At 40.5% G+C, this 14,886-nt stretch overlaps 1 protein-coding gene across 1 annotated transcript; it reads left to right on the forward strand.

Moving 5' to 3' along the window:
* The first annotated feature begins 8,876 nt into the window (after positions 1 to 8,876).
* Positions 8,877 to 10,714, forward strand: LOC108084396 (actin-binding protein WASF2). Its single transcript, XM_017180591.3, has one exon. The coding sequence runs from the start codon at positions 8,964 to 8,966 to the stop codon at positions 10,422 to 10,424; it is 1,461 nt and encodes a 486-aa protein (XP_017036080.1). The 5' UTR covers positions 8,877 to 8,963; the 3' UTR covers positions 10,425 to 10,714.
* The last annotated feature ends 4,172 nt before the right edge of the window (positions 10,715 to 14,886 follow it).

Consider the following 14,886-nt stretch of genomic DNA (forward strand, 5'->3'; position numbering starts at 1 on the left):
GATCGTAAACGTCGAAAAACGTAAGGTGTCCCTGGACGGGGTTGCTATTGAGGATTCATGAGGAGTGGTTGGCAATTGGGAGTTGTGAGTTGGGAGTGCAGTGTTCGGCGAGTTAACAAAGCCATCAATGGACCATAAACTAAACACTTTTTAAATGCTGAACGAAGGCTGGGCAAGGCAAAGTATCCTCGGAGAGTCCTTGTTGGCACACTGGGAAAAAATAAAAATACATTTATTCAATGGGTTGACTTTATCCAACAAAGTCATTTAATATTTGGATGTTAAAGAAAAAGGGAAGGGAAACGAGATTATCGATATTTAATTGTATTTGAAACGATAAATTCGATAGTTTTCGATCTTTAGTTTTATTTTATAGATAGTTTCATCATTTTTATCGGGGCTTTGAATGAAGCTTAAATTCATATTAGTGATAGACTTGTAAAGGTCTACATGATCCATGACTTTTCGATATATTTCGATATTTTACTTTTGACTTTAAATGGTTTTCTTCAATATATGTTTTTTGTATAAGTCATAACAGATTTTACTTAGTTGATCCATATTTTACCATTATCATTGGATTTATTAATACACACTTTTAAATTTTTTCATATAGAATTACAATTTTCTCTCTCTGTATCCATGCAAAAATCGCACAGATGTTTGCTCGGCACGAGGACATGTAACAAACGCACTCTATTAAAGGGTAGTTTTCATCATTTCCGAGCACCGCACAGTTGGAGTTCCTGCAATTGGAACTATGCCCTGCATTCCGGGCTGATTAGATCTGATTTCGCAAGCCGATTCCGAATCCCTGTCAGCCGGAGAGACACTGTGAAACAGGTTCTAACAGGACGACAACAGGGTCACAATTTATGGCACCAGAAAACGTATTGAGCAACTTTAAATGCGGGTCATCCCGGAGTGGATGTTCGGGGAGGATGAGTTGGCCGGAGCAAAGAGCCCAGAGCCCAGAGCCAGGACCCAAGGTGGTGGCAACTGGTGGTAATGACGGTGTCGTCTGGTGGTGACTTGGTGGTCGCTTCATTTGTGCAGCTTCGCTGAGCATACGCTGCACATCCGCCAAATGTTGCATGTTTTCCTTATGAATATGTTTTACAAGTGGAACTGTGAGGGCTTTTTAAGCACCGATCTGATTGTTCCCCTTAGGGCTTGGTGAAAAATATAATTGTAGTGGAGGTTGTTTTTATATTAATAAATATTTTAAATATTTTTTTTAAAATATAATCTCGGGTTTTATTTGTTTACAAATATATATTTGAATATAATCAGTTTTATGCGTATAATTATTTGTAAATCCTGTGAGAATTAATCTAAGGGATCTTATGACTGACGGTTATAAGCCCTGCCTATTTTTTAACAAAAATATTCTATTACTACTACTTTTTAAAATTTATAAACGTAATTATTTATTACATCAAAACCCCTTAAAGAAAACCTATTAAAATTAAAATAAAAACTCCTGTAAAACTCTGCTAAGTTTACTAAAAAATTCTGCAAGTCTCGCCTTAACACCCTGCAAAAGTTAAAGGACCTGGAGTGGATGTTCCTGTTCCTCGCCCACTTGAGGGGGGAAGAGGACTCTTGACATTATGGCTAGCCAGAACCAGAACCGGAGTCCAACACTTGGCAACTGTTGCGAGCTGCGTTTCCGATTTACGAGTTCGAATTGTTGTATGTGGCTGAGGGGGCGGCTGTGGCATATAGTCGAGCCGAGGCGCATAAATATTTATGCCGCATTCGATTGAGAGCTTCTCAAGCGTAAGCATTTTAGATAAAGCCATCGAATCAGAGGCACCCCACCTCCAGGCCAGGTGCAATTGTGGCCCGTTGCCGTTTTGCATATGACAGCAGAAATGCCTGTGCGGCGGCTTGATTGCGGGCGAATGTGCGTCTCGAGCTGATTGGACTGGGGAAGCACTGGAAAACGCACCCGAATCGAGAGCACATCGTCGTCAGCCGATTTGTTAACCAAAACAAGAGCTCTAATCCGGGCAGAAGACTAACCCAGGCCCGAGGCCACCGCAAGAGCCACCACCAGCGACGCCTTGTTAGCGCGACCGACGACCCTCATTCGCGCGTTTTTAATCCGTTTAAATGAATGACAGTCTAATTGGAGGATTTGCCAGCCGGAGGAGGACGACAAGGACGACGCGGCCGTGGCCAGACGGCTCCTTAATAGTGACAAAGTCCTTGCCATATGCTTGGAAAAAACCACATGTTATTCACGGTATTTAAACAAACAGCAACAGGGCAGAACAACCCTCCGAGTACTACAGATCCAGATCCAAAACCAAATCCAGACTCGCAGTAACCCTGAAGCCCTCCAACCCTCAGACAATTAGGTTCTCTCTGCTCTGCTCTGCACTCGCCCCCGGCTCACGTGAAATCCAATTCGAATTTTTATTTAATGCGCGAAAAGCACTTGATTGGATCCAGAACTGGGCTCAGCTCGAGTTCTAGTTTGCCCGGCACTCCAGGGACACTTCATTCTCCGAGGACTCTGTGGGGTGGCAAGTGCAGGAAGCAGGTCGCAGGACTAAGGACTCGGGCAGAATGCAATTTTCAAAGAAACTTTGCACAACTAAATTCATCTCAAAAACTATGAAGTAAATCTAAGTTTGAATTAAATATTTAAAGGATCCTTAGTAAAAAATCCAATTAATTTGAAATAGAAGCCTGGCATTATAATTAATAATCAAACTATATTTTATATATTTTAAACCGAAGAATATTCATATATCCTATTTAGTTTCCCTCTAATTTTTCCACCGTGCAATCTAAGAGCTAAGAGTTTCAGGCATCTAGAAGCTGTTTCCTTCTGAATATCCGCACAAACCACACAGATTACGGTAGACAGGCGGCACATTAACATCAACCAAGAACACAATCTCCAAGGAAAAGGTGTCTGCTGTCTCCGGAATAAACAGAGCCAGTACTCCTCTCCTGCAGCTCCAAAGTTGAAGCAATTAGCATTTACATTTCGCTATCTCACGCCAAGGATAATTGAAACCCACCGAGGATGCTGCAACCACGCCAAGGAGGCATAAGGAGCACGTAGCTGTGTAGTCTAAACTTTAGGCGAAAGATTGTCATCTTAGTTTTTAATTTGCTTCCTGGAGGACTTCCTGCTCCTCCTCCTCTGTACCTTCCCGGGGCTTGACTTAATCACACAAAGGCAATTTCACGCCTTTTTGCGCTTCGTCTGAGCCTGACAACGGGGAATCACTTTGTCACTCGACAGCGGCATGACGGTTGATGTATCGACAGTCGCTAAACCAAACAACCCACCCGCTTTCCGTGGTCCCTTAAGCATATAGTATATAGTTGTGATTGAGCGAGATCAGCAGGGGTAGATAAGCCAGCGGCGGGTTTAGTGGAAATTTCCTGCTCGATTTGTATATCGGAGATTTGTGTTAATATCCACCAAAAATATTTACAGGACATGGAATGTGTTTCGCATTTTCACTTGACTTTCCACAATCACTGCCGGTCACGTGCCACATATGTGGATATCCATCGAATGAGGAGGGAACTCAAATTGGGTTTAATTAATTGTGAACAGCTACGATTGGTAATATATTTTGGGAAAATTGTTTAGAAAAGATAAGATCTATTAGTTCAATGTGGTTTCAGTTAACCTTTGTTAAGCAGGGAAACGAATAAAAATAGTACATTTAGCTTAAAACGTTTGTATTGCACATACAAGATTTTAAGTTTTGATTCCACAGAGACGGCTTTTGACTTAAAATGAATTAAAAAGTATGCTTTACAATATTAATATATTTAAACCTTAGTAAAGCTATGAAATTTGGAGAAATTTGAGATGACAAGGTGATCAAAAAGTCTCTGGTAATCCCAAGAAAATAAATTTGAAATTAATAATATAGTTTTATATGTGTATACAATATTTATTACCACTATAATATGTACTTTATTAAGTAAAAACATTTTTAAAACTTAAAAATACTACAAGTATAAGCCTATAAACTTCCCAAAATTATAAATAATCTGCACCACTTTCTAAAATAAAAAATATTGCATACTAAAGTGATTTACTTGAAACTAGAAATAATTTATACTTTCACAATAAATCCCTCTAATTTATAGGTAAATAATATATTATTTTAATCCCATCAGCTTATGGCCACAGCTTTGGCCGTTCGATCGGCAATTAATTAAACACAAACTAAACAATATTTTTAATGAAATGACCATGGCCGAAGGCAATCATGTGTTTAATATTAATTTCGTCGACAGCCAACATGGCGGCCAGGCGAATTATAGGCTCCAGCACACACAAACACACGCGCACAGCCAGAGAGAGGGCCATAAATATTAATTAAAAATGCAACTCATATGGCAAGTGGAACAATTAGCACCTGAAAATATGCAAACATTAAATTGCAGCTGCAGCGGGCGAACAAAAACGAATGGGAATGCAACAAAAGGAGCGAAATTTAAATAAAATGTGTGTGCATGACTCCATCTCTCTCTCTCTTTCTGTCCCTGTCTCTGTCTCTGTCCCTCCGTGGCCATAACAGACACATATTTTGTCCTGGCAATGGCCACATCCTCACATCCGGTCTGCCCGGACACTGGGGTCTAGCCCAGGAAAAAAAAGAGTAAAATAAAAGATGGTGATTCAGGGGCACCGAACGGGACGGAAAACGAACGGAAAACATTGCACAATTTGCTATTGTTGCATCGCAGTATATACCTTCTATATTTACTGTCCACACACACACAGCGAGCTTAACTGACAAATAAATATTGCAGTCCGGTGAAATCTTTCGGCGCTCAACAAAATATCAAAGATGGGGGGCAGGCAACCCCCTCCGATATTCGGGTGTGTGCAATATGTAAAGGCTACGGGCAGCATATACTCAAAATCCAACAGTCCGGCAGCAGCATACCACACGAAACATGGCCACATATTCACACAATCTCGCCTGCTGAAAAAAATCGACAAAAACAACCTGTTCGGAAACACTTGCAACAAGGATATCAACGCCAGCGGAGACAGAGATAGAGAACTAGAAGGGCGCCGAGAGAGAGAGAGCAGCACATGCTGAGGGGTGGCAGCGAGAGACAAGGAGAGCGAGAGCGGGGCAGGATCAAGCGCCGCCCCTTTTCGAAAAGTTTCCTGCACAGCGAAGGTGAACAGTGGGCAGAGGACCAAGCAACATCTGAAGGACTATCTAAAAACTGAAAATATTTTAAAATTTATCAAACCTTATCTAACACTCCTAAAATGGTTCCTTATAGTAAATTAAGAAAATTATATAATAAATTATAAAAATAAGCTCATTACCTACAGAAATTGATTCGTTTAAATTCAATAAAATTTTTTAAATTGAATAATGTGTATTATGGACACATTATAAACTAAAATTTATTGCAGATAAGGTTAAGTTACCAAAAATGTAAGGGAACAGTACACAATGCTTAATAAAAACATTATTATTTTATTAAATAAAAAAAGAAAACTGAATTTCAGAACTAAAATATTTCATTGCATACTTTTGTGTGCCGTTTTTGGTTGATTTTAAATCTATAGGGATTTGTATGTCCTAAAATATTTTACAATAGCTCCTGTCCTTGTCATTTTATTCAGGCCTAGAACTATAATAACTTTCAATTAATGAGTAATTATAAATTATTATTACAATTTTACTTTTATTTTAAATTTCCCAGTAATCACCACTTAGTTCGCTTAGTCATTAAGCTCAATAATAACTTTTGATGACGAATTGCTACTCAGAATGGATATACATATAGATAAAATATATATATATATTTGTATAATGGTATATAAAGATCTGCTAAAACTCCCAGGTTATATTTTTTGCAATAGTCAGTCTATTGAAGTCACCATGAACAAACGGTTCACATTTTTGCTGCTCTCGTTATCGTTGCTATGGGTTCTAGAAGAAATCGCTGGGTTTTCACAATCAGACGGTTGGGAGAAGACGAAAGGACAGGACGAGGAGTTCAACCGTTGTTGCCATAATTTGCGGAAAAAGGACTACTACAACAATTGTCAATCATGTGAATCGCAAAAACTTTGGGTTATGACGACGCCCAAAGACGAAATGGATGTACCAAGAATCCTTGAAAAAAAATGCAGAATGACCCATGTAGGATGTATTCCCATCAACAATGACAAACAAAAAATAAAAAAAAACAAAAATATAAGAAACAAAAATAATAACAAGCCAAAATATTAACAAATAATATAACTAAATTCAGCTCATTGTCAGCGAGTTATGTTTATTTGTTACACAATTTACACATATAATGCATTTGTTTGTTATTCAATTCCTTCTTGTAAACCAATTTTTGTTTATTTACTTAAAAATGTGGATTTTACTTTAATAATCAATTAATTAATTACTATTATTATTTATTATAAACAAATTGTGTACTTGTATAATAATGTAGTTTTTTTACTTTAATTATTGTTATTTAATTCCTGCTCATAAACTTTTAATTTCCTTTAAAATGTAATGCTTACTTTAATAACCATTTAAAAAATATTATCATTAATTTGTAAAAATTCTGTACTTACAAAAATAAAAAAATATATATTCAAAAAAACGAAGCTTCGGGCTCTATCGATCAACTACTCCTATAAGTAGCGGCCCCAAATATGTAGCCATTATCAGTCCATTTTTTGTTGTGAATACGAGTTATGGTTAGTCATCGTTTCATCTCGCTCCATTAGACAGGAAAAAATAATCTGACTGGACGAAGACTTCCACAAGTGATGTGTAAAACTACGCCAAACAAAGCCCATCAGTAATTGCATTGACAAATTCGGTACCAAAAGAACCCGTCACCGAAGGCTACCAATCAAACCGAATTAATTACATATATGTATAATGTATAATTGTTGCTCTTTACTTCCAAACTGTGTTGATAACATATGATCTCGCTTTTTGGGGATTCCCGCCACTAAATCAAAAACAATAATTGTTTTCTTATATGTTTGGCGTACGAGATGATAACGTTTTGTTTAAAAAATACTAATTAGCAATATGTCAAAATAAGATGATAACGTTTCGTTTAAAACGCAATTAATAAACAATATGTCAAAACACTTTTCACTTTCCAAGAAAGCTACCTTCGGTACGCCAAAGTTAATACACCCTTGCTGCTTGCGATTGCATCATTAAGAATCTATCCATTCAAACAAAGTAATGCCAACTTTTTTTACATTTAAAGTTTTGCATTTTCCTCTACAGTTACCGATTATTCCTTATCTGGCTTGTAAAAAGAAAGCAGACTATCTGCAAAGTTCAATTTATGTAGTTTTAAAATTAAGGAACTAGGAAGAGACGGACAGAGGGAAATGACCAGATCGCCTTGACTTTTGTTGCTGATAAAATATATATATATTTATATATTCTAAATAAAATTATAGAACCCTGCAAGGATACATATATATATGTAAGTATATTTAAAATAACGACGCAAAGTTTCACAACCTACTTCTCATAACGAAAATACCCTATGTGTAGGGCATATACCTACCAACGCCTCCTATAAATTTCGGCCCCGAAAATTTGGTAATTATCAGTCGATTTTTTGCTGTCAACATGAGCGCACGGTTCGTCTTTATTCTCCTCGCGGTGTTGCTGCTCTGGAGCCTAGACGAGATCGTTGGAGATCGTTCCGTCGATTGGGAAAACACAATCAGGATGGACAATGACTATCACAAGTGTTGCTTAAAACTACGGCAAACGAAACTCTTAAGTAATTGCCAATCATGTGTGGGAAAACGGGAACCAGAAGAATCTGTCACCAAACAAGAAGATGACCCACGAAATGTTTTTAAAAGCATTTGCAAAGAAAACCATAAAGGGTGTGTGACACTCAAACCCACAGTCAAAAAAAAATAATAAAAAATAATAAAGAAAAAACAATTTAAAACAATAACAAAAAAAAAAATCACCAGCAAATTAAATGCAACTAAAAAATATAATTTATGCTCTTTAGTTCCGGTCTGTGTTGATAAGAGCATTGTCTATATAGACACTCGTCGTCGCTAAATTAAAAACCATAATTGTTGTGAAATAAGCTTGGCGTACCTTAACGTTTCGTTTAAATATAATTTGTAGCTACATCAAAATATATATTTTTAAAATACTCATAAATTAACACCAGATGCTAATTCTATGTAATAAAATATGTAAAATTTAGCCAATCTAGTAATTTTTTATCTTATAAAATGTAAAATTATTATAATGTGAAATATAAACGAAAAAAGGAATAATATACAGTGTCTGTGTTTCATTATTCATCAAAATTTACCAAGAAAATACGTTAAATGTATGCTTCTAGTATAAAATAATACAAGGTCCCCGTTAAATATAAAATCCTTCACAGATCCTTCACAGACTTCAACCCACTGTGCCATACATAATGTTGCAATGCTGAAACTTTTCGAACAGAGCAACCTGTCCGGGGATCCTAGCCAACCAGGACTCGTCCTGGCCGTGGCTGGCACAATAAAACCACAGAATATGTTCGCCAACTGGCAAAGCAGATGGACTCCAGAGAGCGAGCGAGAGGGAGAGAGACCAGGAGAAAGAGAGCGCTGGTCCGAGAGAGCGAGAGCGAGAGCTGGAACATAAGGGTGGTGACTACTCTAACTGCTCTCTGCAGGACCTGAATCTGAACAGACGCCGAGCAGAATCAGGACAGATGGGCCAAGTACGGAGAGTGGCTGCTCCCATTTGAATGGGACAATATGAGAAGTCGGGAATTCCAACTGGACGCGGTGGTGGCAGTTGGCGGGTACTTAAAGAGGAACAGATTGCGGGCGGCCAGCAGTCGAAACTGGAACTTCGAGAGGCGAGCAACAGCCCCGAGAAACCAAGTCCAAGTGAAAGCCAACCAAAAACCCGAAATTAACCAAAGACTCAGTGAAAGTGAAAATGAATCTGCTGATGGACAGCATGCCGTCGCACGCGAATCCTGGCCAGCGTCGCTCCACGCCGCCACAGCATGCCGAGCTAAGGATATCCACATCCTCGCCGAAGCAGCAGCAGCCTCCAGCTCAGCAGACCTCCAATAACAACAACAACAATAATGAGACTCCCACATCGCCTTCGGCAGGTGGAAAGACCACCTTGAAGCGCGCCTTTGATGTGGCCTTTCTCATGATGCCCGACGAACGGATCAAACAGAAGCAGGCGGAGAAGCAGGCCCGCCTCCAGGAGGCACTGCTGCAGCATCACCACCCCCAACAGCAGCAGCAGCACCACCACCAGCAGCAGCAACAGCACCAACAGCAGATGAACCACTACCCCACGGATTTGTCTCCGCGAGGAGCATCCTCGCAGCCACCCTCGCCAGCGGCCTTGGAGTACATCAGCCTCCTGGAGGCCCGCCAGCGGTATCCACAGATCAGCATCCGCTCGCCGCGGGTCTATGACGATCCCAGTGTGATCATACCCCTGGTGGACTCCCCGGAGGCACCGGCATCTGCATCACCACCACCGCCCATGCGGAGTGCGTTTACCAAGGTGGCCTCCTCGTCGCTGTCCACTGCCTCTTCGTCGCCCTCGACCACATCGCGCCTGGAGTCGCCAGTGGATGTGGGTGCTCCACCCTTAAGTCCGGATCAGTTGAGCTGCCACTCCATGAGTCCACCGCTAGTAACACCGCCGCCGAGGACCAACAGTGGTGGCCAGAATCCGCAGAATCCCCTGCCAGCCAATCCCATTGTGTACCACAACTTCCGGCCGGAGTATCAGTTCAATGGAGCCTTCCAGGCGGTGAATCCCATGCAGGCACTGCAGGCGCAGCAGCGGCTCAAGCAGCAGTTGCTCTACACACGTCCCCCTGGACCGGGAGGGAATCCCAATGGTGGTGGGCCGCTTCCGGGGAATCCTTCGTCGCCGCCAGCGGGTCCGCCGCCGGAGTTTCTGCATGCCGCCTATCCGGGATTTGCGCCACCTCCGCATCCCTTTGCCGTGGCTCAGCCGCTGCAGAATCCCGCCGCGGCGGCCATACTCTCCACGCTGATTCCACCCACCCTGGCGTCCACCTTCACGTTGACGGCCCAGAATGTGTGCGCCAAGTGCAACATTAGCTTCCGGATGACCAGCGACCTGGTCTACCACATGCGATCCCATCACAAGAGCGAGGTGGCCTGCGATCCAAATCGTCGCAAGCGCGAAGAGAAGCTGCGTTGTCCCGTCTGCCAGGAGACGTTCCGCGAGCGCCACCATCTCACCCGGCACATGACCGCCCACCAGGACAAGGCAAGCGATCACCAGCCGCAGCTGGAGGATGCTTCCTCTTCGGCCGCCGCTGCTGTCGGCGATAATGAGATCATTAACGTGGTGGGTGGAACACCGCCAGGCCGTCGAATGGGAGGCATGCCCAAATGATCGAAGCACTTCTTCGGATACTTTTAAGAGATCTCCCACTCCCCCAGAGACCCACCCCGCATCACCACAGCACTTCGTTGGTCTAGTCCGTAATGCCCATTTTCGATTGTGATATTAATTTTAGTTTCCCCCAAACTCCGCTCTCATTTCCCTTAGCCTTAAAAGTAGTGCAATTCGTATCGTAAATATATAACTGGAACTCCTCCACTTTTCTCCCTCAATTCTCAGTATTTTCCATGGACCCCAAGGGGTCTCCAGTTTGCTCATTGTAATATATTATATATGGCTAAGTTACAGATCCCCTAATATTAGCATGCAATGTGTGGCTGAATGTTTCAATAAAAATCTAATTGTTATGTCAAACCAAAAGGTATTGAGAATTATTTAAACTAGGATGTAGCTTGGGTTTGGGATTATCAAATTAAATTACTATTCCATTTTCGGAATTTTACTTTTGCTTAAAGTAGAGTCTTATTAAAATGCTTTCGAATAATAATAATATTTAAATGAATTGAATATTTTGTTACCTTTAGTTCGGTGTCTCAGCTCGCCTTTGTTTTGGGCTTCAATCCTCAATTACTTCACTTATTAAAGGTAAATATAACACTGATCAAACACTGTTTATAGTTATTCGAGTAATCTTTTTTAAAAACATCGAGGTGTTCCTGCAAAGAAAATATTTGATTCATTGTAAGTTTTATTTTGACTTCCTTAAGAAAACATTTAATTTGAATTACAGAATTTTCCCAACTGATTGGCTTAACGCATTTAACTTAACTACAATAAATATTTAATATTGTTCTTCTTATACTCTTAATATCTAAAAACTCGATGTAAAAATAGTTAACAGACAGAAATAAAATCATTGGGTTGTATGCCCTTAACTGAGATAATAAACACTTTTGGTAGACCTAATCGTAATTTAAACGCTTTTAACATTTAGTTTCTTTACAGGTCATTAAGTATGTCTAAATATTATTTATAATAAAAAAAAATATGTCATGTTCTCACAATAATCATAATAATAGATTGTTAAAAACATATACATATACTAGATTTTCAAAATATTTGAACTTTAAAGTGCTTATTTTTTTCTAAATAATCGTTACGGCTTCTTAAGAATAGTTATTGACCTTAGAAATCTGTTTTTAAAATTTTGAAAATTTATTACTGGGTCTCCCAGATATCGTCTCTTGAGTTTATATTATTTTATTAATATATTTTTTCATATATCTCTGTGTGTGTCCGAATTTGACACTATAAATATACAAACTCAAAAGTATTTTTAAGCTAGAATAGTCCACTTAAAATAGAATAACCAATAGAAGTTAATAAAAAATACTTTATTAATATTTTAAAAATATAATTTCAATTAAATTCTTTTTGATTAATCCTGAAATACCACTTCACCACGCCATAGGAAACCCTAGAGCCTTGCGGCAGTGTTTCCATGAAGTTTAGGATGGTCAAAAAGTTGCCCGTGGGCATAGTTGGAGGAAAGCGAAAATATTCCAAGGTCATGTCGCGAGCAAACATGTGACCCTGCAAAAATGTAATCAAAGTTTAAAGATTCCATAATTACACAAAAGTCTAAGTTAAGGTATTTACAACAAAGGGACAGGAGTGGTTGACATTGGAGAACTTCTTCAAAGTTCTCCACATCTGAGCGCCGTAGGGCAGAAAGTTCCTTCTGGATATTATATCGCAAAACGGATATTTATCAGAAACGGTTGATACTGATTGGTGTAATCCTTTTTGAACACTTCAAAATGTATCTGTAAACGTTTTGATTAAATCCAAATTACAAGAATATATTTTTAGTATCTTACAATTGGCTTGGTAAGCGGCACCTTGAGATAACAGTCCATCTGAATAAGGGACTTTTCCCAACTCACTGCCTTGAGAGAGCACTTGGTGTCACTTATGTACTTCTCATTGGGCTGGCACACAATATTTGTGGTTTTTGAGGTGTATTCAAATACACAGCCCTGGAATAAAGGAGTTCTCAAATCCCAGTGAAAGAGGGGAACTTACATAGTTACCTCGAAAAGCAGAAGCCACAAGGTGATGTAAAATGACTTCATCATTTCAGTCTCAATTCCAAACTGGGAATAACATTTCAAGTCATTGGATTACTCAATCCCCCATTAAAATCAGTTTCCATTAGCAGTTTAATGATAATTTGTATACAGACCATTAATCACAGCCAAAATATAATGATTTTATTTATAGATAATTTTATAAAACAATAAAAGGTGTTCCAGTTTTAAAATCATATCAAACTAAAATTCTAAAAGTGGTTTCTTTAGAAGCTGTGTTTGGCAACATATGGATACTCTGAGTAAAAACATAGGTTCCCAGGCTTAGAAAAACCATCAGAAATCCGCGAACAGGAGCAGAACATACGCCAAGTGAGCAGAGTCCAGAGAATATGTTCAACTTGTTAGCGCAGTGAATCCTGCATTGCGCCAGGATGCATTGGACGCCTGCAGCAATTAGATGCGGTCACAAAAACAGCGAAGCCGACGCTAATGACCTGGGAACCGAGATGGTAACAAGGACGAAGAAGGATGTTCCCGCGCCATCATCAAGAGTTTTTGGCAAGAATGAATTTCGAATTTCAATATTTCCACACTTGCGCCGGCAGCCAACCCTCGGTGGAATCAGTTCCCATGAGCCACGAATTTGTAGCATGGCAAATTCCAACAAAGCGCAACGAATTCCTTGGGTGGTGGCTGCTCCGGCGATATGCCTGCCTGTTCCCCTTAGCTGCACTCAAATGAGCCACATCGAATCGCGTTGATTTAGCGTGGCCAAAATCCTGTTAGCCCCGTGCCGCAGAAGTCACGGAACCAAGCCCGATTCTCACAGGATGTCTTGCTGCCTTATCGACTGATGTATCAATTGATGGCGGCGATGGCATCTCGCTAAACGGCAAACGCTCTGCTCCGATCCGCTCTGCTCATTGTTCCCATGATGGGATTAGCATTTTATGGCTTTGTGTTCGCTGCCTGCCACTTGATAAAGACATTTATGGGGCGGCGGCCGCTCCTTTCCCAGGACCAAAGTTGGTGGGGTGAAAACAATTGCTGTTGAACTTAATGTAAGCAAATTGGTGGTAAGGAGATATAGCACAGGTAGCGAATACCTTGAAGTACACGGGTTTTTATGAAGTGACTTTTAGAAAAGTAAATAAAGAAAAGGTATATAATATATTTTATCAAGTCAGAGTCTAATAAGTGGAAGAATATCTATGTTTAAAAAATATACATAAGTAACTCTTCCTTCCCTCTCTTATTTCGATATATATCTTGAGACATTTCCTTGCTCATTCCCAGATTTCTCTATTACAGTCATTGCCCTTGATTTATTTTATGCATTTCCCCAATGAGCAATTCCAGTTTCCTTTAAAAAACAATTACAACTTCCGGGCGCCCGGAAAAACAAACAGGGAAACGCAGAGCTCACACGAGCTAGAACTCATTGCCGTAGTAAAGTCAACACATCGTCAAAATCACATTTCCTCATTTTCCCATTCAAAGAAGAGGCCACCACAGCCGGGATAGAAAGACAAAGGACGCAGGACCCAGGACAGACAGGAGCCACTCACTCAAAACGACGCCCAAGGCAACCAACTCGAAATCAACTTCATAATAAGCCCCATCATCATCATCCTCTTGCTCAGGCCGTGGTGCCACATAATAGCCGCCATAATCACATTTCATATTTATCACATTTTTACGCCCACCACGCAGCTACCACTGCGCCTGCGACCTGCTCCGGCATTGTTTGCCTTGTCTAACCTCGCAATTTGACCGTAAATAAATTGCCTGCTCATTTGGTAAGCGCCGGATTGCCCCCCTTTTTTTATCCAATCCCCCAACTCTCTCTCTCTCTCTCTCTCCCTGAAAGCCGTGTTCAAATACGTTTAAACACAATGCAAATACGGTTATTATGCCGCAACACACAACACAACAAGGAGCGACAGGATCAAGAAAATCAGACAGCTGGAGCAGGCAGCCGAGCCCAGGGCTTTGGCTCCGCCCCATCAACCCCCCTTCGGTGGCAGCGCCCCGTGCGTATGAGTGATTTCTGCTCATCTGCGCTTAAAAGTATGCAAATGCCGCGGCGGAGTTACTGGTAACTGGTGTTGGTTTTGGTTTTGGTTTTGCCTTTCCCAGGGGCTGTTGGCGTGTCGCACGGGAACTGACTTTTATAACACAGCCAGTGCGGGTGCCTGGCCAAAGTGTTTTTTAACTGCAGGCAATTTAATTTCCACTTGCCCTCGGCCGTTTTTAATTTACACCACAGACAAGTCACACCGCCGCCATCGATGGGGTTTGAGTGTGTTTGGCTGCTGATTAGCCCTGCGGTTGGGGAACTTAAATCCCTGTCACACGGTGACAAAAAAGGGGTTGGTTTGAAGACATAATAATAATAACCTTTTCTTTAAATTAAAAAA

This window comes from Drosophila kikkawai, chromosome 3L, assembly GCF_030179895.1.
Source record: "Drosophila kikkawai strain 14028-0561.14 chromosome 3L, DkikHiC1v2, whole genome shotgun sequence".
Classification (NCBI taxonomy): domain Eukaryota; kingdom Metazoa; phylum Arthropoda; class Insecta; order Diptera; family Drosophilidae; genus Drosophila; species Drosophila kikkawai.

Bases quoted from the DNA above. Each gene is read 5' to 3' on its own strand.
- LOC108084396 (XM_017180591.3), top strand. From the start codon at position 8,964: ATGAATCTGCTGATGGACAGCATGCCGTCGCACGCGAATCCTGGCCAG.